Below are 22,240 nucleotides of genomic sequence, written 5' to 3'. Positions count from 1 at the left end.
GTGTGTGTGTGTGTGTGTGTGTGTGTGTGTGTGTGTGGACGACTGTGTAACCTCTGGAGATGACGGTGCAAAGGAGGATTTCTCATAAAATCAAGAACATCGTGGATAACCCTGAGCTTCTTTATGAGACTGCCTTACAACGAGTGTCTTCAAGCAGAAGCTTCTTCAGATTTGCTGCAACACAGACTGCTACAAGCACCTTTGAATAATATGATACAAGAACATCTAATACTGGAATATCGGTTGCTTTTCAGTTTTAGAAAAATAATATTTAGATCATATTATAGATATTTATATCAAATTACAAGGTTTGCCCCAGAAAACTTGCTAAGCCTGCTGGTTGGGTGCTAGGACAGTCATTCATCCAGCGGCCCGTCATGTTTTTGATTTTAAAAATGTTTAAAGTTGACAGGAAATTTGAAAATATCACTTGATAATTATGTATTATTGAAAGATTGGAAGATTAATACCTGAACACCAACTATAACATCTTAAAACATGTAAACATTGTTAAAAAACTTAAATAAACAAGCAATGCTTAGACTAGTGGGGGCACAAGTAAAGCCTGGTGGGCCACCAGGCTTATAATACACTGGGGGAAACCCCGAATTATATACAAAACACTAACAGATACTCAGACTTGTAGTAATCATATCTTGTTCTATGTCTAGTAAACCTAACAGCCCAGAAATCCTGAATAGTTTCAATATTTACAGCTGAGAGGCCGAGAGAGGACAATAGGTGTGTGTAATTACTTAGTTGTGTGGTTTGTTGCAAACACCTTTAGTGTGGCTGTACAAAAACATTCAGGACATGAAAACACCGACAGTACTGTATCCAACAAATTAGGGTTGCACAATGAACCAATATTATAAAATCATAATGTCAGCGTGTAACAAAGGATTTTGTTGGAATGAAGAGTTACTCAAATGGATGGAGCTTACACCTGACGCACGTGATAAGATGGCCTAGCCCAGAAACTAAAGTCTATCGTGTCACTAATATCGTAATAACAGCTGAGAAGGCGAAGAATGACTGAAATGTAGATAATGTACCAACATTTTATGCAATGGCATTCAGCAATATTTCAGCTGGCAGATTTTCCAATACTACGCAGCCCCATGGTAAATAAGATTGCATAGTTTATCTAAAACTTTACCAACACATGTATTTTTAAGCGGTTGTTGTAAATAAACGCCTATGTTAAAAAAATAAAATTTTATTACTATCAATATGTTAATGGACCGTTGTATACATACTGCTGGCCAACTGAGAACCATTTGAAACCAAATAAGCTACAAAGCGAACTCAGCTCCAGCTAACCAGTTCCAATTTTTATCATTTTTAAAACATTCATTTCGGACCAAACTCAACTGAACCGAAGCACAGTTCAAATTCGAAGTTCTACTGATAAGCTATCAGCTAGCAAAAAGCAGCAGCTCTGCTGAAAAACCTTAGCGAGTCGGCTACATGCTAGCAACGAACAAGAAACGCTGTCACCATATAGGAAATTATGACGGAGAATATTACGTTATTCAAACTCACCACACTTTTAGTCCAAAAAGTTGAGTGTTCCGTTGATGCCTTCGCTGAGAACTTGCTTTGACAAACACAACAACACGCAGCGGCGCGGCTTGATGACGCAATCACCGTCACTTCGTTGTTCGCCTCAGGTGAATTGGGTCATTTCTGTTCGAAGGTTTTCAGTATTTGTTCATAATTTACCTCCTTGTTCATGTGGTTTAACCCGTTGAATTGTAAGTAAATTGTCGGAAGTCGTTTCAGGCAGTTGTGGTCTCATTTGTTTCCTGCCGCAACCGTTTGTAAGTAGGAGTAAAAAAAAAAAAAGAGAGAGAGAAAATATGATTAAAATGTAACCCTAGTGAAGTTATCTAGTGCCGCACAAACGTATTCATTCCTCTTAGTCCCCTTAACGTTATTTTACTAGAATTTTATTATAATAATAAAAATTATTATTATTATTATTATTATTATTATTATTATTATTATTATTATTATTATTATTTGTATTTGTATTTCTATGACATTATAAAAAAACTAATTTACATAAATGTAAATAGTATTTAAATCCCTTAATTCTTTATACATTGTGTAATGGTACAACCAAAGACTATTTAAGATCATATCTGATAGACCGGTTGATAGAATGTTTTTCCTCATGGAGTTTGCATGTTCTTTTGGTATAATATAATATAATATAATATAATATAATATAATATAATATAATATAATATAATATAATATAATATAATATAATATATAAACATGTTGATTTAAAAAGTATCTCTGAGTTTTGTAATGTACCACCAGATGGCAGTAAAGGACAAAGCAAACGCTGAAAAAACCTTTAACTTTGGGAAATAACTGTTCTTTAAAGTAAGGTCTTACACTTTTGAGAACTTAAAGATCTATGATCTAACTTAAAATTACTAGCAAGACTTAAAAAAAAGCCAGACAGTTCCAGCAATGTGTAAATATTTTTTATAAATAGATCCTCAGAAAATGAACATTGTATTACAAATGACCTTATGTACACAGCAGTTCTGTTGTTGATGCATCACAATGAAAATATACAAATCTTTAAGCAACCCATGAAAATATGGATTGGTTTAAATTTACAGCACAGTAAAAGTCCAAAATGAACTTGTATCAAACTAAAAAGTACAGAATGACCTCAACGTCCCTACTTTAACTGACCAACAGGCGGTGTGGTCCAGAGGCTGATAGTTCTGATGATGAGCCATTCTTTCTGACTAGCCGTGACAACTATTCTGACACATTCGATGTCAAAGCCAATCTTGTGGTCCACATCATTAATCTCAATGTTTCCCACTTTAAACTCTCCTAATGTGATGTAGGMTGTACACTGTCTTCCCTGTTTGGTCTCCACAGACTTCTGGCCTACTTCCAGAGCTCCGTGGTGAAGGATGTCGTTTTGCCGATCCTCCGTCCCTGTCACTATTTTGATTCTGCTAATTTTTGTTGATTTGTTGAAGATTATGATGAAAAAGTCTCCGGTGCAGGGAGGTTTCCCCCAGAAATACTCATCAACTATACTGCTGTACGCCTTGGTGGCATCGTAGTTCTCAAAGACGTTTATGTTGGTGTAAATGCCGGCCGGGGGGTTGTCTGGGATGTCTATGGAGTCTTCCTCAAAGTCGTCGTCCTTCAGTTTGTTCTCCACACCTTTGTAGGACGAGTAGTAGCCCATGTGCTGGAACAGCGAGGGCTTGAAGCGGATCACGTCCTTTTGAGCCAGTAGGCCCCGGAAGTGGATGAGGAGCCAATCGCAAGGCATTTCCTGGTAGAACATGAGAAGGAAGTGAGCCAGTCGGGGTAGGTCTCTGGAGTGGTACAGCTTCCCGATGTAGCCCAGCTTGGAGAACTCCATCATCACCCAGTAGGAGCCTTCTCTGGAGGTTATCACCTTCTTCAGCGCCGTCAGGAAGTTCCGGGAGCAGCGCACGTCATCCTCCAGCATCATGTAGAAGTGCGACAGGTTCGTGCAGAAGTTCAGGAGGAAAGCGTAGTCGACGTTCTGCTTGGAGCGGAAACGGACTCTGTCCTCTGGGTCGTTGTAGTTCCTCTTCAAGCCGTCCAGAGAAGGGTAGAACTCCTCTGGGGCCTGGATGACCAGGAGGCGGCCGGCTATGATGTGGTGAGCGAACTTTCTGGTGATTTCCTGCACCACATTCTCACACCAGATCAAGTCAAAGTCTGCCAGATGGACCACAACCACAATCTCTTTCAGCTCCTCGTAGCTGGACTGGTCAAAGATGGATTTGATCGTCTCCAGCAGGTAGCTTCCCTTTTTTCTCTTGACAGATGCCAACCCAATGGTAAGATACTCTGAAATGAAATCAGTCTTATCTCACAAATAAAATGTTTACCCTCAAGTTAGCAACAAACATATTCAAGATGATATACAGTTGACACCAGATATTTCCACAAACTTTATGAAAATACATTGTAATAAGAACATAGGCCTTAACTTTTGGAGACATGTCCTTTAATCTAAGTGTTTGTCTATAATTGCCACTGCTACATTTGGAGAAAAAACCCAACTGAGTTACAGCAGTGGGTCAAAATTCCAGGAAAATACTTTGAGATTCTTGTTAACATAGATCCAAAACATTTGAATGAAGTCATATGGTTTAAAAGGCAATTCTGCCAAGTAGTGAGGAAATATATTTAAAACCTCCGGCTTTGAAGAAAGTTATAAATGGTTTTATATGATTTCTGTAAATATCTGGTTTCAACTGCATGCCTGGCATATTGCTTACTTTTTCTTGAAAGTGGAATTCCGGCAAGGTAGCGATACGTCACATTGATACTCCCAGAGAAATTGGACAAATCTTTGAATGTGTGCACATATCTGTCAGAGCTTGAAGGATGAATCAACGTCTCCCCCAGCTGTCTCTTTTCACCTTCCTAAAGCACAAAAAAACCCAAAAGATCAACAAGGAATGGCACTGGCAGAGGTTTTAGACGCTAGATTCCAAATTGAGACTCGTACCAGGACGTAACCATCATTCATGTAAAGGTTGAAAAAGAGCAGCGCGGTGAGCAGGAAGGTGAGGACGGGGAGCGTGGATCGTTTTCTCAAACACCTCATCTTGTCCACGGACTTCCACAGCAACCTCATGACCACAGCTGTGACTGCTGGGAAATAAAGAGAAGTGATGTAAGTGGGAATAGTATTGGTTTTTGTTTCAGCTCCTTTTTAGCTCTGGGCTTTTATTGCCACAGAATATTAAAGATAAGAATCTGTGAAAATATGATTCACTTTAATGAGAAGGTCAGCTAAATGATGGTGCTAGAAGGATGGTGGTAAGGCAGTTGAAGCAAAACTAAAATAATAGTTGTAAGAAAATCTGTAGTACCAGAATGTCTGGTGGTAACAGTGGTATCTTCAATAGAATAGAATAGAATAGCTGGTTACATCATTAACCATGGTAGCTAGAAAGCAGAGCTTCTGAAGGAAAACAGATTAGTGTGATCTGACATCTGTAGACTAGAGGGAAAGGAGCATATGGTCAGCCATTTGTAAAATTACAGTCAAAAATGAACAGCGATAGTTTAGTTTATATAGCCAGTCATGAAAGAAAAAAAAAATGGGAGTTCATTTTTCAGATTGATATTTTCACAATTTCATTCATTCATTTATAAATGTAAGTAAATGTTTAATTAGAAACCTAAATATTTAGTTTACATATTCATATTTATCTCCAATTTAAATAATTAGCTAAATATTTAGTATGAAACTAAATATCTAGCTTGCTACTTGGATACTTAGTTTAGAGGTACATTTTTAGCTAACTTAATGTTTAACTTGCTAAATAAATATTTAGCTTCAAATTATTAGCTTGCAAGCTAATTTTTAGAGTGGAGGTAAACATTTAGCTCGCTAGCTAAGTTTCAAGCTAATTATTAAGTTTGAAATACTTAGTTTGAAACTAAATACTTAGTTTGGAGCTACATTTTTAGTTGGTTCACTAATTATTTAGCTGGCTAAATAAATATTTAGCTTCTAACTTAATATTTAGCAAGATAGCTTTAGCTTGCTAGCTATTAGTTTGGTAGTAAGTAGTTTGAAACCATGACATTTATAAATGAATGACTGTTACGACCCTTGGCCTCTTGAGGCTGTGCAGGCTCCTTTTGTTATGCAGATTCAGCTGTGGGAGCACACCTTCCTGATTGGCTGGCCTGAAGGCTGTCGGAGAGCAGTTCCACTATTGGACCAGCAGAGGATTTTCAAGTCAATCAAATGTTGATGAGGCCCACCTGCACCCTATAAAGGGCTCCTGAATCCTTCCTCTAGAGGGGCAGCTAGTTTGAAGAGGTTTTGTAAAGCTGTCCCCTTTGTTTGGTGTTAGCAATTGCTTTAGGCAGTTTGTTTTTACTATTTTGTACAACTGCTGTGGCGATTTTGAACTGTTTTGTTTCTGCTTGTTCTGCTAAGTAGTTTGACTGCTTTAGTTTCACTTCACACGCTAGAAGCTCGTGTTTGGGAGGCTCTGTGCTCCCCTTAACATTCCCTTTGTGTGTTCCCTGTTTTCCCATTTTGGGTTATTTTGAGTTTACTTTGAAGTGACTTGTTTGGATCCTTTTGTAACTTTAATTTGCACTTAATATTCTTTAGTTTGTTGACCCCTTTTGTTTTGCATTAGTTGGGTTAAATTGTATCGTTTTGAAAAACTTTCTTGTAATAAATCATCTTATACCCCATTTGTTCCTCTGGGCACATTTTATGTTATCGCCCCTGGACCCCTAGACCTTGGGGGCGTAACAATGACTAATATGGTGAAAATATGTGTTTCTCCTACGACAGGCTAATCCAAATGATTGTGTAATTTTACAAACGGTGCCCCATTGCTATGATGATGTTTTATAAATTTACAGAACCTTCCTTTAAAATGTTCTATCAGTCTCTTTCAGGCTCCAGCAGATATAAAACCTTTAAACCCTTTGATCTGTGAAGCTTAGTGCCAATCATCAAAATCACAGGGTTCCTAGTCAGATCTCAACACGTACACTTATTTCCTGTTAACTTGTTGCATGAATATGAGACACATCAGTGCAAATGATATTTAATCTTTTTGAATATTTGTAGATTGAAGAAACACTAAAGTAAAAAAAAAGAACTGAAAACTCAGAAAATGGCCAAAAGAACCAAAAAAACTTAGAACAAAGGAATCTGCAAAGGTATTCCATCAACCTTCCTCATTATCCTGTACAACTCCTGTCTTTACGGTTGGATGCCAGTTATTCATATCTAACAAAATAGATTATTCTAACGTTAATCAGAATAATAATAAGCTGCAACCCCGAGGCATCAATCAAAGCCTGGACAGATCGTCATCTTTAATTACGTTTTGATGAGCTACTCAACATGACAGATGTGACCGTTGGGGGCTGAGGCCGATGCAGAAGGCTGATTTGAAGGTTTTTCACTGGACGAAGCTAAATGGATGATGATGATGGATCGTTTTGTTAATCCGCTCACAAGCTGAGACGTCAGTCATCTGTTCTGCTGTTACAGGCCAGATGATTGTCCAGACGCTCTTAAACGGATTTTCTGATAGGAAATTAACGCTCCTGGCCCGAGATATGATAATATTAAACAGATTTCTTACAGGACTGATCTTTTGATGGGAAGTTCTGTAAAAATATAGTGGTAACTAGAAGTTTATATTCATCAAATAAGAAGACATATTCACCTTTTCTTTTTCCCACTGAAGTTAAATCAGACCAAACTTCTCTGGTTTTAGGTAAGTTAGAATTGCCCAACTTATTTCTATTAGCTAAATGCCACAATAATGAGAAAAATAACATGTCAGGTTTGTTTATTTGTGTCAAACTCAAAAGTTTACATACAGAGTGATTGCCACCTCTTTAAACAACAAAGGAAAGCCCAGATGATGACGTCAGGACTGGAAACTTCTGATTTGAGTTGATTGGAGGCACCAGGTATAATGCTGCATTTCGCTAGTCCGCAAAAACGGCGACAGCAAAAGATAGGAGAGAACACCAGAGTGAGCTGGTTGTTCAGCAAAACAGAAGAAATCTTCATTTCATGGTACAGTAGCTATTTACTACATGCAGAAAAAAATCTCACTCAGTCCTAAAAAAAACCAAACACCTTATCATTCATTCATTCATTACTCAGGTTCCATTCTAGCCAGCAGAGCATCCTCCATCTGCTGGAGGGAATGAGCCATTTTGGCTTTCTGTCATGAAAAAGCTCCAAGGTGGCACCTGAGAGAGTAAAGTAGAAAGACAATGACGGCTGTCACAAGTCAGTATTATGAAAGCCTTGACAGGAAAACACACATGCACATGCACACACACACACACACACACACACACACACACACACACACACACACACACACACACACACACACACACACACATATTCACACACACCATTATCTGAGACAGCAGCCTGCGAAATCTGATATTGAGACGAGCGAGGAATACCTAACCAGGCACCGTAATGGCCGCCCGCTCACTCTGCCACGGAGAATCCTTCTAAGAAATGAGATTTTTGTTTGCTTTCTCTCCTCGAATCTGAGCAACAAACAAGCCTCCTATAGGTCATATACATTTATATGGAAATGAAGCCGCGTTCGGTGGGATAAATAAGTCCCACATTTGAGGTTTGGGGTGGCGGTGGAGAGTTGGGGGGCAATTTGCCTTTACTTCAAATGTTACTCTGCTGAGGTGTTTATTTTATTAATTCTTTTTTTTTTTTGTCAGCAAATTATCAGCATTTCAAATAGTAATACATCCTCAGAGTTTCTCTTCTTCACTGCGCGTTAAACAGAGTCTCTCTGAAAGAATAAAAGAAATGAGAGTTGATGGGGCCCGAAACAGCTGCTGTTTGAAATTTTTATGAAAAGGAGGGGAAAAAACGCAGTAGAGCACTTAAAAATGATTAACAGCTGGTGATGGCTGTTTGCACACGAAGCTAGATGGAAACCAAATGGGTCCAATCAGGTTAACCTGATGCTTTTCAAACACTATTCAGAAAATAAAGTCAAAACTGAAAATTAGGATATACACAAGAATAAAACCATGAAAGAAATTTCTGCTTGAAGTTTTTTTTTAAATTATCCTCAGATTCTTTTACAAATAAATTTGGATTTTAAGAATTAAAATGAAACTGTTCAATTCAATTCAAAAGTAATTATTGCTCCCAAAGGGGAATTAAATATTATTAACTTGAGATTCTTCAAAGAGTTGTAGACGTTGATGGTTGTGCACAGGAAGGATCCTGCTGTAGCAGTCTGTTTTACTGCGAATTGGAAGACGCCTCTGGCTGAAAAAACTTTGATTTTCTTTTTTTTTTCAGATGTTTTTCTTTCTATATTTCAAGTTATGACAATGCAAAATGCAGTTTATTAAATGTTTGATATCATTTATTAAGAAAAGAATGTATCTAAACTAACCTGGCCCTATGTGGAAAAATTAATTGACTGTGATTGACCTAATTTTTTTTGGTTGAAGTTCCCCCACAGCTTCCAGACCTGAATACTGACAGGCCTGTAAAATTCAAGATTCAAGAGTAGAAAGCAACATCTTGATCTGAAGAATCTACAACAAATCCATTGGGTTGAAATAAACCTGATGGATTAAGAAGGAGTCGTCGCTCACATTCATATGTGTGTGAAGGCAGGAGAGCAAATACTTCAGACAAAACATCTGTTCTTTCTGATATTCCACCTTTAGGAAGTCATCATAACACGGCTCCTTTCTTAACCCTTAAATAACATTTAATCAGTATTACACTGAGAAATAGCTCCCATAATAAGCTCAGCAGCTCCACTAAATGTTTGCTAATTCCTGCTGGCTAGTCTGAAGGAGCTGAGAGGAAAAGTAGGATGGGAGGGCGAAGCTTGGAAACTGCAGCTCTGAGGTGGAGCTGCGGTTTGTAGGCGGGTTTAGGTCCAACCAGGTGTTTTGTACAGCTGAATGGTTGCCATGGGGATTAATGGCCATGAATGAAAGAATCGAGGCAACACTCCAAATATGTTTCTGATGAGGGAATAATATTATTCCCTCATCAGAAAAGTAGATTTTACTTTTTTGTAAAATCTACAAAAAAGTAGATTTTACAGAACACTTGCCCCTTTAACTCAATTAGAAAATAGTTTTTTTTTCCGCTGCTGAATGGTAGAAATTTAGTTTTTCATTTTCTTTCTTGGCAATGTGACCTTTAATATGTTAATTTTTGAAATTTATTCCTCAAATCCAAGTCCTTCGAAAATATACTTTTTTACACGAACGCCTTTTTTTCTTATTTTGTTTTATTTACAGTAGAAAGGTAAGCTTATTTGTATAACATATTTCAGTGCTTGAAACAAGGCAGTTTACACCATAACAATATAAAACGTTTACCAATTATGAAACAAGCAATAAAAATTACATTTTAAAGGTGAAAAGTGAGAATGGATGAAAGATAAACGGATAAACAAGTCAGCTGTAATTTGTTAAAAAAAACAGAAAGACTGCAGTGGGTTAGACGAGATAGGCTTTGGGCTAGAGAGCTAAAGATTTAATAACCAGCCTGTAATGAAAGTGTGATTGTGGAAAAATTAATGAGTAATCTTTTCATTTCAATAGCGACCTTTTGGGAACGAAACTTAATACCACTGTGCAGCACTGGTAACCAGTAGGTCACTGGGATATGAGCAGGATACGCCCTGGAGAGGGGAATGAGTGGAACAGGACAAGATGCTGAAACAGAATCTGCCTTTTCAGCAGAACCCTGCGTGTAATGCGTTTGGTCAGAAAATGATGGATGGGACGGTTTTCGCAGCGGAGACAGAGGGACGCACATGGAGAGATCCTGTTATCGACTGGATGAATGCAGGCAGCTAGAGGTGGTTAATGGTGGAGGGATGGACTGGGCTGCCGGGACTCTGAGAGAAGAAATATCACCTCCTTAACCGAGTCAGAATGAATAATTCCACTGTGAAAAGTGGCTTGGACTTCCACACTTAAAGCTGCAGAGTGTAACTTTTATAAAAATGTTTTTTCCCCCCCATATTTATTCAAACTGTCACCATGTCTGACAATATGATAACCTCAGACAAAAAATAAAATATCAATTTTCTCCATTTCCTAACTGAGCTATGGTTGAAGTCTGCCAAACAACCAATAACAGCCAGGAGGCGGGAATTAGCACTGTCAATCAACCTTCTGTATGCTGCTAAATATGCTAGTGGTTGAGAAACAATGTACACATACGGGAAAACTGGTTTATCCTCCGTCATCAGTGGTTATGCTAACTACCCTTAGCATTTGTAGCAGGTTATGTTGTCATTGCTCATCAAAAAGATCTAGCAAAGTTGAACTCTTTGTTAAATTGTAAGCAGAGAGCTAGTGGGACAAGATGAGCACAAGAGTGATTGACAGCGCTAAGACCCTCCTTATGGCTCTGATTGGTTGTTTCTGAATGAGTGGTGTATTTCTGCAGTTAGCACTGGGAGAACTGGGAGAAGGCAAAGGACATTGATTTTTCATAGATTATCTGTCTTATACCATCAAGACATAGATCAATTAAAAGATAATGTTTTTTAAATAAAATATACATAATGCAGCATTAATAAATTGTTGTAAATGCATCACTGATTCCAGCTTTGCTTCTACAGCTTTCCTTCTCTCTTTGTGTGACTAAAACTGTCAGCATTCTCCTGTCAACTTCTCTGAGAGGAAACTCAGAAGGCATTATGAATAACAGCAGGTGGCCTCGTAGCAGATGCACATACACCGCTCACATCCCGGGCAGGCACCGTCTGAAAGAGTGAGTCAGGCGAGATGATAGATCGATTCTGCCCTTAGTGGGTGGCAGGTTCAAAACAGACACAGACAATAAGATGTGACTCAAATGGTTCAGATGAGTGAGAAGAGTGAGGCAAGAGCCCAGGTCGGAGGCATGCAGCCACTCTTCATGGTGGTGAATATTATGATAATTTTTGTATTTTCATGTTTTTTTTTTTTTTTACCTTTTGCTCAACTATGACATAGTAAATTAAAAAAAATAAATTTTAGATTTTCTTTAAAGCACACAAGTTAAAATGTATGTAAACAGACTCAAACATACACAAATTGTGGGCACCACTAGCTAAAACATTAGCTGTGCTAACCCTAAAATACTCCTGCTTAGCAGAAGCTAACGCTAAACAGCTAAATTCAACCATGTTCTTAAAGACAACAGTTATAGTGTTACATTCTGGGTACATAATAAATGTCACGATGAGAGGAAAGAAAGCAGCTGTGTAAACAACCTTCACCCACTTCAAAATAAAAGCATGAAGATAAACTACTTGAATATTTCTTAACGGTCGATAACCAAAATTCAACACGGATGTCAAATTTTATTCAACTGAATGTTTACGAAGCAGTCGAGTAAATTAGCGCTTTAGAATGTATCCAGGAAATTTGCTTTAAGGGAAGCTAAGCTCGCCAAATGTTTTCAAAGTTAGCAAAAACACTAAAGCGCTAAAAGAAAAATTAGCTCTGCTGTCACCACACCACTACATATGCATGCACTTCACAAAACATTTCATTGTCACAGAATGGCAGAACAGATTTAAATATAATCCACAAACAAGAGTTAAATCATAAGCAAAAAAAGTGAAAAGATGCATTCTAAAATTCAAGAAAACTGTCTTAGTTTAATTCTATTACACTTTATGTTTAATGCATTATCCAGATGGCACAGAATTTTAACATTACACAATATTCTCAGTAAAATACAGCAGCATTTCACAACATAAAGGACACAGTCATTCGTCTGTCCATTTCTTCTAAGTTTCTGTATTTTTAACCTCATGCATACAGATGCTGTCTGAACGTTTTCTCTCCTGCCTCCAGCTGAGTCACCTTGAATAAATAAAGTCAGACCGACTTAGTGATGTTCCCTCCTGATTCCCTCACAGTTCAAATCAAAGTGGAGTTTGAACAGTAAAGACGGTTCGGCTTCTGGCTGTTTGGGTTTTTACTTCAGAACAGATCACAACACAGACGTGACCCGAGATCCATGACAAGGGCCCAGATGGCACAGAATGATTGAAACATTGAATCAATGTTAGGCAGAGACATTGAAACATTGAAAGTGGTCGGTCACTTGAATGTTGACTCAACCATCTGTATGTCAATTTACATGCATATTTGTGTTATTACATTGAATCAGTTAGGAATCAATGTTGATTCAACCTTCATCTGAAAGTGGTTCTGCAGGCATATTTCTGTTGATTTTATATTGAATGAAAGCTCCTGCTTTATGTACATTTTTAGGTCTGATATATCTACATTATAACATGCCACTAAAAGTTTCTTCACTGGTGTTAAACACTACATTATTGGCAGATCATGGGTTAACTGTGTACAAAAGGTTAAATATGACAACATGGGTTTGATATAAAATTTTATTTAAGAGGGACAGATCTTTAAACATATTTCACTCCTTTTTTGGCTGTCAAAACAACAGTGTATGGTCTACAGAAGAACAGAGTCCATGAGGTTAAGCTTTGTACTGTAAGAACTAGGGAAACAGTACAAGTTGTGGTAACCCCAGTTTGACTCTGGTTGGCGTCACTTTGATTCCTTGCCATGTCTTCCTCTCGTTCTTGCGCGTAATGAAGCCACTTCTTGACAGTTTAGCTGCAGTCCTCAAGAGTCAGCTTTCGGTCAAAATGCAGAGCAATGGCTGAAAAACACAAAAATAAAAGTGAGGAAGGTGCCGGTTAGAAAGATGATAAACATTTGAAAAGTTCTGAAAGACAATGAAAGATTAAACAGTGTACTGGTTACAGGTCTCAGAACAAATACAAACCATATAGTTCCCCATGTACACTCACTGTTAAATATTTATCTTGATCTTTCATTAATATTTATCTTAATGTTTACATACAACTACATTTACCCATCAAGTTGCAGTATAGTGTAGGATTTATGATGCTGCACTCATGTTAAAATGAGTGAATCAATATTTAAAATAAAGGCTGTTTATCAGAAAACCTAAAGATAAAACTCAGGGAGGATCAGGGTTTATTTAAACACACCAGAGACAAATAAGTAGAGCAAAATGTGATTTATACTGTACTTGGAATTTTTTAAAATAATTTATACAGAATAAACTTCCATCAAATAACTGGTTAAATCTTCCATCAACTACAAATATTTCCAAATAAGTTGATTAAATTCCTTAAAAAAGTGTCTATATGCTGATAAAGATCCCACACAAGTAATAATAGTCCAGTTCAGTTTAACCAGTTACCAATCTAAGAATCAACAGACTGAATCAGTCAAAAGCAGGTTTAGTTCAGTGTTCCACCTGCCTTACATGTTTTAAGTGTTTCTCTTCTGCCTCACCTGGATTGAATCTGTGGATGATCAACAACCTTCTGAGGTTCTTGATGGCTGCAGACAGTCATGCAGTCATGTAACTCAGCTGTTCTGGAACAAATGCACATTTAAGCACGTCCCTAAACACATCATAATAAAAAGTTAAAAACAAGTGATTACTATCACAACAATTTAAAGCCCACCTGGAGCAGCTAGCCTTACACTTCCTTGTCCACCACATGCTCTCCCAGACCAAACAATAGGCCCCGCCCTATTTTAAAAACTCAAATCCCACAAAATCTCACAGGATTTCATACTTAGGCCTGGAGTGGTGGGTAGGATGAAAATAATACAAAAGGAGACATGACCTCAATTATTAAAAATATCTGTTTTGCCCCAAAAGAACCAGGATTACTATGGGCACAAAACAATGCAGTTATTTTTCAATAAACACATTTAAGATCAAAGTAATATTGAAAAACTTACCATAAAACTGCTCAGAGGAGAATTCAATTCAGAARCTGGTTGCAAACAAGCCAGCAGCAAAGTGGCTGTTTGGTTGGGAAAAACCACTAGTGTAAAAAGGGGGAGTCGGACTGTACAACTCCTAGTAGAGACTTGTAGATGTTTTTGTGTCAACACATTATGCACAGTCAGTAATAATATTTACAGACAAGTAAAAAAATGTACAGAAAGGAATCGCAACCCACTGTTCTCAACATGTAGTGCTTAATTTGAAACATGATTAACCCCCACTTAGTAATAAAATGTTCTGACCCAGAGCTCAAGGAGGGGGGGAGGGAAGATCCCCTCTTTATCAGAGGGGATAAAGAGGGGAAGGCTGGGAGGAGCAGGTGGGTGGGGGGAGATTTGGGAGGGAGTTAGGGGGAGATGAGGAGGTGATGAGGGGTGCAACAAACTGCCCAGATTGCACACAATGGTAAATCAACGTTGAATTATAGTCAGAATGGTTGATATTTGGTTGAGGTCGACAACTGACAGTGGATCAACCATCAAACAACCATCCAGCTCTTGCACATAGTGCTTAAGTAAAAACGTAATTAACCCTCACCCAGAGCTCTGATGAAGAGGAGAGGAGGGGAAGAAGGTGTGTGGCAAAACAGCTGACATTGATTCAACATTGATCAGATGTTGATCGCATTTCAGTCATTAGATTTCAACGACAAAACAACATTGATTCAATGACACAGTTTCAACGTTAGTTACTTGGCTAGAGGTGAATGGTTGTTTGATGGTTGATCCACCATCATTTGTCGACTTCAACCAAAAATCAACAATTCCAACTATAATTTTACGTTGATTTAACAATGTGTGCTATCTGGGGCTGTTAAAGAATTATTAAAAATGTATTCTAGATTACAAACTTTTTCTTGTAGAAACAGAGTAACTATAATCTGACCCATGATGTGGGTCTCAGACTAACGAGACCCACATCATGGGGTTATTATAGATTTGGGTTATTATAGATTTAAAAAAAGGAGTGAATATCCACCAAAAAATTCTCAAAATTTTTGGAATCTCAGAAATTTTGTAGAAAAATTTGGAAATGGTTTTAGCTTCAAAAGTTGAAAATCTCCTTGAAAAAAACTCAGACATTTTTAGATTAATTTCAAAACATTTTTAGAAAAAAAAAGTGGAAATTTCTATGATTCAAAAGTTGAAAACATTGAACTTTTGGAAATTGGAAAGTCAAACATTTATTAGAAAAAAATCTACACATATATATATATATATACAATAATCATAATCTTGTCGGAAAGCTCTGGTCCTTCAGGGCCGGTGTTGTGTGACTTTTGGTGGCACTTTAAAGGGGTCACTGTTTATTGGTATCGCTTATTTAATAATAAATATTTTAATCTAGTTGTCATTATTTGGTAGAAGTTAGTTTTCGTTTTTCAACTGTTCCTCTACCAGGTCTTACATATGAACAGGCTCCGGTCCGTTATTCTATTGTATTTTAATCACAAAGCCGAAAGCTTGGCTTTTTGCGTTGGCTGTTTGAATTTAAAACTCTCAAATGACATCTTATACACAGAAAAAATAAATAAAAAATAGTGTTAGAGATACTAATGCCAACAACTGTTGGAGAGACCTCCAAATTTATATATATATATGTAGATTAATCTCAGAAATATTCTAGAAAGAAAACCTTAGAAATTTGTGAATTGACAAAGTAAAAAAGTACAACTTTTGACAAATTTCCAAAGCTTGAAGATTATTGATCTTGTTTTCCTGACCATGTTTTTTTCCTAGAAAATTTCTGAGATTAGTTTTGTTTTTTTTTTCCAACAAATTTGAAACTTTTGTGTTTTTGTAGAAAATGTTTGACATTCCCAACTCAGAGATTTCCATGTTTTTTTTCTGGCTAACTTTTGATTTTTGGAGCTCGAATATTTCCTTGAAAATTAATCTCAAAATTTCATAAATCTTTTGGTGGCAATTTACTCCTCCGGTTTTTTTCTCCATTTACAACGACTCAGTAGGACATGAAGTTGTACAGACTGTCGTGTCTGCTGTGCCTCCATACGGGCCTGGAGCAGCGAGCTAATGTGGGTCAAAGCGCTGGCTGTTGAGGCGAGCCCATCCTCATTACAGTCGCTGCCACTGGGACCGCAGAAGCCTTTCATGTTCGTCTTTGACCTGAAAGGTAAATACACTCCAGATGCAATTTACATGTACGGCAGGCCCGCTGTGCGCCAGCGCCGAGCTTCAGAAGAAGAGAATTGTGTTAGCTCGAGGGCCGAAGGCCCGCTTTTAATCCTGAATACTGAGCAGCTTGTTGCAACTGCAGGAGCCGATAACGGAGATCAGATTACTTTAACCAATGCTAATGTGAAGAGGTTTCTGCCTCTAATTTGCCACTTACATCTTACAGCTGGCTAGACATCAGCCAGAGCAGTTTGAAGTGGCTAAACTGGACAGAGAACCAAGATGTGCTCCGGACATTTTTAAAAAGGATAAAAATCAATGCAGTGGAATAAAATAAATATCTTTTCTGTTCCACATGTTGTGCTTCCTCATAGCCTCAGGCAGAGATTAGGTGCAGCCCACAGAGGTCTGATAAACTCACTTCTTTCTCTCTATGCAGCTCTCAGCTCACAGCCTTTATTTATTATTATTATCCTCACTTTTCACCTCCTGTTCAAGACCTGATCTTTAATCGGTACATTTTCTCCGCGCTGCATAATTTACAGGTATTTATAACCTGGGAACAATCTTGTTTGTGTTGAATTTGTGGAGCAAACCGGTCGTTATCAGACTCTAACATACAATAATCATCATCTTGTCGGAAAGCTCTGGTCCTACAGTGCCGGTGTTGTGTGACTTTTGGTGGCACTTTAAAGGGGTCACTGTTTATTGGTATCGCTTATTTAATAATAAATATTTTAATCTAGCTGTCATTATTTGGTAGAAGTTAGTTTTCGTTTTTCAACTGTTCCTCTACCAGGTCTTACATATGAACAGGCTCCGGTCCGTTATTCTATTGTATTTTAATCACAAAGCCGAAAGCTTGGCTTTTTGCGTTGGCTGTTTGAATTTAAAACTCTCAAATGACATCTTATAAACAGAATAAATAAATAAAAAATAGTGTTAGAGATACTAATGCCAACAACTGTTGGAGAGACCTCCAAACTCATTTGTTCGGATAATTAGTTTGGAACAGAAATTAAGATGATAAATTTTTAATGACCTCCTCTAACTGAAAAAAGAATGTTGTGCACCTGTTGTCAATACCCTCCAGTATCCCATGCATGAGTGTGTGTGCATGTGTGGGCGTGTGTGTGTGTAGCACCAGACCACAAGTTCATGGAGAAAATTTTGCTTTTTCAATTCTATAAGACTTGGTTAGACTTCATTACATAACCAATTATTCATAGGAGAAAATATAGTGGAGGGGCTTTTATTGTCACTACTGAATCAGAATAACTATTACAATTGTCTTGTTGACTTTTATGTGAATCCAGTGAAAACGAGTTCAATTAAAATGTCCATAACTTTTTCTGATGAGACAACCTTCAGATCTAAAAACATATGGGGCCAAAGGTATGAAAACTAAAAATGAAACTGAAAAAAATATATATTTCCATTGAAAAATATAATTAGATCTGAGAATATTAATGGGACAGTATTATGTAAAATCAACTATTTTGAGCTTTACATCATGTTATGTTCTTCCCTCTTGAAAAATACACCTGGCGTATTTTTCATGATTCTTTGATGCATATTTAAGAAATCATTTAATCTCTATGACAACCACCAGCTGTGCAAAATGCCTGCCTGGACCTAGCCCCGCCTTCTAGATTCAGCTCATCTAAGGAGCTGCAGTTTCCAAGTTTCTGCCTCACAGAGCAGCTCTCCCCCTCTCAGCTCCTTCAGACTAGCCAGCAACAATTCGCAAACACGTGGTGGAACTGGAGCTGCTTCTCAGTTAAATGCTGGTTAAAAAAAAAAAAAAAAAGTTAAGGGTTAATAGAGGAACCATGTTGTGATGACTTCCTGAAGGTGGAGTTTTCTGAAGAGCCGAAGTTTTTAAAGAGACAGAGGCCCAATTTCAAGTCATTAAATTACAAAGTCAAATTTCTTTTCATTCATATTTAGTATATATACCATTAACGTTACTTGATTGTGCTATAAAATGATAAAATGCCTGCAAAGCACATAAGACTGTATTTGAAAGGTGAGTACTCCTCACAAGAAAGACTGTTGCTAGCATGACCTGTTAGCATTTAGCTACAGTCTGTTCAGTGATCAGCTTTCTCAGTCCCCCCCCCTCCCGCCACAAGGCGGGTAAGCTGTTTCTATTCACCGTGCCGATGCCTGAGTGGACGACAGGCAGGGCACCGATCGGACAGGTCGCCCATCCAAAACAAGGCCCATGCTAAAACTCACACTGAAGGCAGTTAAAGATCTCCAGTTGATCCAACAAGCGGCAGTGGAAGAAAACGGGAAGAGCCAGAATAAAAGAGTTAATAAAAACTCAGCACAAAAATGCTCCAACTGGACCCTCTGAGACAGCAGTGTTAAGCACTATGCTGCTATGGCAGCTGTAGTACAGAGGGCCTTTGGGAAAAGTGAAAAAAAGTTAAAATTTGGACGTTTTATAGATTTCCGATGTTTTTTTCCTCAGAATCAGATTTTTGTAAATTGTAGAGTCTTAAATCCTATAGAAAAGAACAAACTGCTATGTGATTATTTTTCATATTATTTTCATATAGTAACATGGTAATTGAAGTCTCCTTGGTTATTTATTTGGATTTTGACAGATTAAGCTCAGAATTCTAATTCTGTGTCAAAGTCAAAATTCTGAAATAGGAGTGGATGATATGGACATAAAATTTTATCATGATATTTTGCGGTACTACAGTGATAACGATAAAAGTGACGACAAAAACTACTACTTTTTAATAATATCCCCAGAAGCACAAGTAACGCTCTTGAAAAACATATTTATGTGTAATACGCTTCTTTGGGACAGTCACAAACAAGTGTAATTTTTATCACTAAAATGCACACAGCAACTGCATTTAATCATATTTTTAAATGTATTGATATTTATTGATTTGATTTATTTATTAATAAAGTGAACAATTGTAGAAATAAAAATCCCAACAACATGGATAGCTTCAGAGGTTTTTAAACATTAATTGGAATTTATTGCAACAACGATAAATAAAAATCTTATTATGACAGGAAATTTCTCACGATAAACTATACGATAAATGCCCATCGCTATTCTGAGATTAAAGTCAGAATTCTTTTTTTATCAGTGGCCCTAATCCTCTTCCATACTACATGATGATTTAAACGTGTAAAATTAGCAAGCGTCGTCCCAGTTTCAGAAACACTCAAGACTTTGAATCAACAACGCTACGCTAACTGTTGGCCGCTGTATTTGTTTAGCAGGAAGCACCTGGAGCCTGATTTCCACAAAAGCTCCTGTTTGAAATTCAGCGTTTGTGTTCACACCAACATGGTCACGCTTCTGGCTGATGCTCCAACTCTGTCTAGGCTTCCTGTAATAGAAATATTTAGGGCTATTATGGTCACAGCTAATCCATATGCAGCGAAGAATGATAATGACAAGAGCGTGCTGAAAAAAAAAAAATGCAATTAATTTCCAGGAAAATGGCTCCTCGGCGCCTGTAATGAGATGCCGAATTAATAAGCTTGTGTGCCGAACAACAAAGCCATTTGGTAAACAGTGCTGTTCATTTGCCTGTTGACATCCAGGCAGTGCATTAACCCAGAAGGACACTAGTGAGCTGCAGTGTGTGTGTGTGTGTGTGTGTGTGTGTGTGTGTGTGTAGGGGTGTGCGTGTGTGTGTGCGTGCATGGGCGTGTGTGTGTGGGTGTGGCAGGAAAGCAGGCAGCAGGTTTTGATGGAGGATTTTGGAAAGTAACACACATGTGATTTTTGCAGTCTAATTTGGTGACAATTTGAATACAATTATTCCTTATGATGCTTTTTACTTTGCTTGTGTGAAGATGTCAGCCTTTTGGATCCAAGGCTGAAAATCAAATTCCACATTTTTCTGTGATCTAGATGTAATCACTCATATTTGTGCAAAAAAATGCAATTTCCTGTCTTTCAAGGCAGCTATGTGTAATTTCGGCCCATATTTTACAGTTAAATTGTGCGTTCTGTTTCCAATCATTACAACATGAAGAAGGTTTATCACATGTTCCAGAGTTATCTGGCATGAAGCATCAACTTGTCAAAATGAGAAAATGAAGATGGACTGATTTGGGATTCTCTACTTATGTTTCGGTTGGATATTGATCCATTTTTTTTATTCCATGGTGAGGAAAAAAATATGAAAAAAAAGAAAAGATGAATCACAACTTGAGTTTTTGTTGATCAGTAGTTGTCAGGATTCAGTGAGTTTTCTCTGCAGTGAGATGACGATCAAGGTGATTTTTGGTCTTGTAAAATGTCTCCTGTTGCTCCTGTAAGAAGCTCTGCAGCAGTGAGTCTGTGTTTAATCAATTACAGTTAAACGTAAGAATATTAATACTCCTAGTACACTTACATTAAACATTTTCATTTAACCCAGCAGTGGTTTTAGCAGTTCTCTCACAAGAGTAGAGGTGGGGAGACCAATCCAAAATATCAACAGTACAGCTATAAAGTTGATATCCGTATCAGATTGATACCACCGTGGTAAGATTGATTCTATGGAGCTAGATTGGGGCCATAAACTTTGTTCAAAAGGGGAAAAAAATAATAAAACTGAAAAAAAAATAAAAAGATTTGAAACTGAAATTTTATTTTAAAACTGGAAAAAAAAATGTCTGAAATTGGAAAAAAAAATTGAAACTGAAAAATCTCTTTAAAAAGTTTTGCAATCATGGCAGGGACATCCATAACTGCCATGATTTTTAATTACATCTTGTGAATGAGCTTATTGAGGAATGATTTTAGATACATTTCTTATTTAATGGAAACATGGCAAATGTGAGATTGTGTCTTTTTTCCACAACAGCACAATAACAACAAAGATTTGTGGAAATGTTTATGGGAACGCAGCTAATCTCTTGTTCAGAGGTTTTCTGTGTTGTTTCCTTCAGTGATTCTTGGTGCTGCCTCGCCCCTCTCAGGCGAGGAAGTAAACACATTTTTTCATAGAGTTTGATTCTTTTGACAGTGCAGAGCGAATGTGAACCACACCAGCTGAAAATGTAACAAATGTTGCTATTTGGTCTCAAATAGAGTAGAGTCTACTGGACTATTGGGTGTGAAAACACCCTTAGTCTCATGCTACACTGTGCAGACCCTCTGTCTGCTCTGATGACAATTCACTCACCTCACCGCTTTATGTCGTTTACATAGCACTGCATTATTTGTTTACATAAACCACTATGGAATTTCAGAGACAGGGATCCAGTGTAAAACTGGGCCCATTCAGACAACAACTGTACATTTCTATATTCACATTGCCTTTTCCTGCTCTATTGTACTGTTTTTGCATTTTCCTTCAGGCTCATGCTTTGCTTGTAAGATGTCATTTTAAACATACAAGCTCAGCAGAAACAAGCGACACAACAGTCTATTTGGAGACGTGTTAAGAATAATAAAAGATAAGCGAACCACTCGAAAAAAAGCAGTCGGACAATTTGCTGGTGTCTCCAAGGCGACGTAAACAACAGCTCCACACAAACAATTGCAGGTTTTTTTTTAAAGAAAAAATGAAAAACAGAATGAAAACACTTAATGGTTGTCACTACAGCCTTCCCTATTAAGACCATACAGACCAGAAAAACACTCTTCTCTACTTTTGTCAATTTGCCTCCTGAATTATTCAGAAATGCAATAAAGAAAGGACACAATTTTATATAT

General features: G+C 37.5%; 3 protein-coding genes across 8 annotated transcripts in view; 1 reads left to right on the top strand and 2 right to left on the bottom strand.

Moving 5' to 3' along the window:
• The window catches only part of rnf141 (ring finger protein 141), a 22,777-nt gene extending 20,942 nt beyond the window's left edge, over positions 1–1,835 (bottom strand). Inside the window, exon 1 of one of the 2 annotated variants that reach the window (XM_008410839.2) lies at positions 1,546–1,835. The gene's annotated coding sequence lies outside the window, so the exon portion shown is untranslated. The remainder of the gene's footprint in view (positions 1–1,545) is intronic. The other variant, XM_008410838.2, reaches the window with a different exon arrangement.
• ampd3b (adenosine monophosphate deaminase 3b) overlaps positions 1–2,385 on the top strand; it is a 50,506-nt gene extending 48,121 nt beyond the window's left edge. The window contains exon 14 of the mRNA XM_008410887.2: positions 2,332–2,385. Coding sequence (XP_008409109.1) covers positions 2,332–2,385 — 54 coding nt within the window. The remainder of the gene's footprint in view (positions 1–2,331) is intronic.
• The window catches only part of LOC103465731 (alpha-1,3-mannosyl-glycoprotein 4-beta-N-acetylglucosaminyltransferase C-like), a 50,186-nt gene continuing 30,240 nt past the window's right edge, over positions 2,295–22,240 (bottom strand). For 2 of the 5 annotated variants that reach the window (XM_008410842.2, XM_008410841.2), the window contains exons 3-5: positions 4,538–4,683; positions 4,305–4,452; positions 2,295–3,870 (exon numbers count right to left, since the gene is read on the bottom strand). In XM_008410842.2, coding sequence (XP_008409064.1) covers positions 2,705–3,870; positions 4,305–4,452; positions 4,538–4,666 — 1,443 coding nt within the window. In that variant the 5' untranslated portion in view covers positions 4,667–4,683 and the 3' untranslated portion in view covers positions 2,295–2,704. Of the gene's footprint in view, positions 3,871–4,304; positions 4,453–4,537; positions 4,684–7,401; positions 11,008–22,240 lie in introns of those variants that run through there. The other 3 variants (XM_017305519.1, XM_017305520.1, XM_017305518.1) reach the window with 3 other exon arrangements.

This window comes from Poecilia reticulata, linkage group LG6, assembly GCF_000633615.1.
Source record: "Poecilia reticulata strain Guanapo linkage group LG6, Guppy_female_1.0+MT, whole genome shotgun sequence".
NCBI classification, from domain to species: domain Eukaryota; kingdom Metazoa; phylum Chordata; class Actinopteri; order Cyprinodontiformes; family Poeciliidae; genus Poecilia; species Poecilia reticulata.
This window is presented reverse-complemented; position numbering and strand designations above follow the sequence as displayed.